Source organism: Scylla paramamosain, chromosome 3 (genome assembly GCF_035594125.1).
Source record: "Scylla paramamosain isolate STU-SP2022 chromosome 3, ASM3559412v1, whole genome shotgun sequence".
NCBI lineage: Eukaryota > Metazoa > Arthropoda > Malacostraca > Decapoda > Portunidae > Scylla > Scylla paramamosain.
The window spans coordinates 37788022-37790521 of NC_087153.1; the positions used below are offsets into that span (position 1 = coordinate 37788022).

The window sequence follows — 2500 nt, forward strand, 5'->3', positions numbered from 1 at the left end:
ACACACACACACACACACAGACGCATAAAAGAAGAAACTATTGCATCACTGGGAAAACTTAAGCTTGAGGTTGAGGCTTGGGGAGATGGAGAGATCTGCTGCTGATGAGTTATAACAGCGACTCCTACACACACATACGCGCATCTACATCCAACAACAGAATGATGGCGGCGATGATGGTGGTAGTGGCGGCGACGGTAGTGGTGGTGGTGGTGGTGATGGTGGTAAGCAAGACCCTCTCAGCCTCTCTCTCTTCCCCCAGAGTGCGCGGCGTGTCGGGGCTGCGAGTGGTGGACGCCTCTGTCATGCCCTTCGTGACATCAGGCAACTGCAACGCGGCCGTCATCATGATCGCGGAGAGGGCGTCTGACATGATCAAGCAGGAGTGGACGTGAAGTGTATGTGTGTGTGTGTGTGTGTGTGTGTGTGTGTGTGTGTGTGTAATCACGTGCCGGACTCGTGATTGCTCTCTATACACACCTTTCCCCTCTCCCCTCTTAATGATCTTATCCATAGTTAAGGCTGAGGTCTCCAGTACACCACACCCGCATTTTTTTTCTTTCAAGAACAACAGCAACTCCTTGTTTTATCAGTGAGAACCTTCGCAACCTTAGCGGGGCACGAATAGCTGCTCGTCAAGTGACAGTTCAGGACATTACCATTCAGCCAGCGAGCCGGAAGTGTGTGTGTGTGTGTGTGTGTGTGTGTGTGTGTGTGTGTGTGTGTGTGGCGCTACTAATTTATTCTTAATAATATACAAATACTTTTAGTACCTGTGTTCAATAAGTCAACATGTGAATATCTGCTTCCAGTGTAATAAAAAATACATTTCCCAATGAAAAAGTCTTACGTTATTCTCTTTCATGCTTATACGCGAGCCACCATTGTATTGACGTATTCTAAGCACTGCTGTGTATCGCTCTCCCATAAAAAAAAAAAAGATAAGTAATGATAGGTGATAGAAAATTATATTCCCAGCACGCGACTCTGCAGCAGATCACAGCGAAATCCGCCAGGCAAGACGTGCAGCAGGGCAACCCCCACGAGTGTACCATTAGTGTATCAGATGAACTAAACAAAACAGTTGCTTTTCCACACAACCGCTACCACCACTACCACAGCTATTACAACTACTACATATACCACCACAGCTACTACTGCTGCTACTACTAGTACTACTTCTAGCAGAAAATAAAGAAGAGAAAGAAGAAAGAGAAGACCACACTTGCATTCAAACACTCCAGTGCACATCCATCCATATCTGGTGTTCTTCCATTTTTCATCCCTCTTACTGCTGCTTGCGTCTCTTCCTTCGGTATACTTGCCTCCTTTAACTTCACTAATACATCAACTCTAGTATCTCTCTCAAATTCCCCCAATCTTAGCCTTTCTCCTCCACATTCACCAGTTTCTCAAAATATTCTTCTCATCTCTTTCCCATCTCATCCTGCCTAACCAACATCCTACCATCTTCTGCTTTTACCTGTTCTTCACTGCCAGATGGTCCTTTCCTATGATAATGGTATAAAAAATAGTAGTAGTAGTAGTAGTAGTAGTAGCAGTAGTAGTAGTAGTAGTAATCTATCCATCTACCTGTATACCAACAGGCCAGCAATCCCACACAGGAAGGCCCAGACAAGGCACCACACTCTCCCACACATATTCACACTCTTAGCAGTAGTAGCAATAATAATAATAATAGTAATAATAATAATAATAATAATAATAATAATAATTGTTATGCCCCATACACACACACACACACACACACACACACACACACACACACACACACACACACACACCAGCACCCACACGCACCCACACACAAGTTCCCGGTCGGCGCCTCCGTCACCAACCCCTCCGGCACCCAGGGGGGGTAGTTGAAATGTTTTACAGGGCTGGATAGTGTGCAATGAGCTAGGTCGACACTCGCAAGTGGAAGTGTCTGAGTACTGCACCCGCGGGCAGTGCGCACAGCAGCGCACCAGCCCGAACACCTGGAACAGTGGGAAAACTCTACGGACGTTGAGTGACACATTTCACCAACTGACCTCGACAGCGACCAACGGTGACGAGGTCAGTTGGCCTGGCCGGTAACCCAGACCCACAACGCCCCTCATGCACACCCCTGCCGGCACCTCTGTCCAGGGAAGGCAGTGCAAGTGGCGGACGGCTCGCTCGCGTCACGGCCACCGCCGGAGCAGCATCGTCGAGGGGGATATACCCTAGCCTAGCCGGTGACCCTGAGCCTCAGCGCCCCTTCTGCACGCCCCTGCCAGCACCTCTGCCCAGGGAAGGCAGTGCAATTGACTGTGGAGGAAGGCTCGCTCACGTTCCGGCCACCGCGGGAGCAACATCGTCGAGGGTGATGTGCTCTAGCTATGGCATGATTGGGCGGGCCGACACGCGACCCTGGGGGACCCCGCTGTGTTGCAAAGGCTCCCAGGTGTGGGGGAGGGGGCAGGAAGGATGCCCATCCCCGGCATAGCCGGAGAAA

The 2500-nt window shown here is 49.8% G+C and overlaps 1 protein-coding gene across 5 annotated transcripts in view; it reads left to right on the plus strand.

Moving 5' to 3' along the window:
• The window catches only part of LOC135095041 (glucose dehydrogenase [FAD, quinone]-like), an 11048-nt gene extending 10203 nt beyond the window's left edge, over positions 1-845 (plus strand). For all 5 annotated transcript variants that reach the window (XM_063995680.1, XM_063995693.1, XM_063995687.1 and 2 more), the window contains exon 14: positions 263-845. In XM_063995680.1, coding sequence (XP_063851750.1) covers positions 263-395 — 133 coding nt within the window. In that variant the 3' untranslated portion in view covers positions 396-845. The remainder of the gene's footprint in view (positions 1-262) is intronic.
• Positions 846-2500: the final 1655 nt, after the last annotated feature.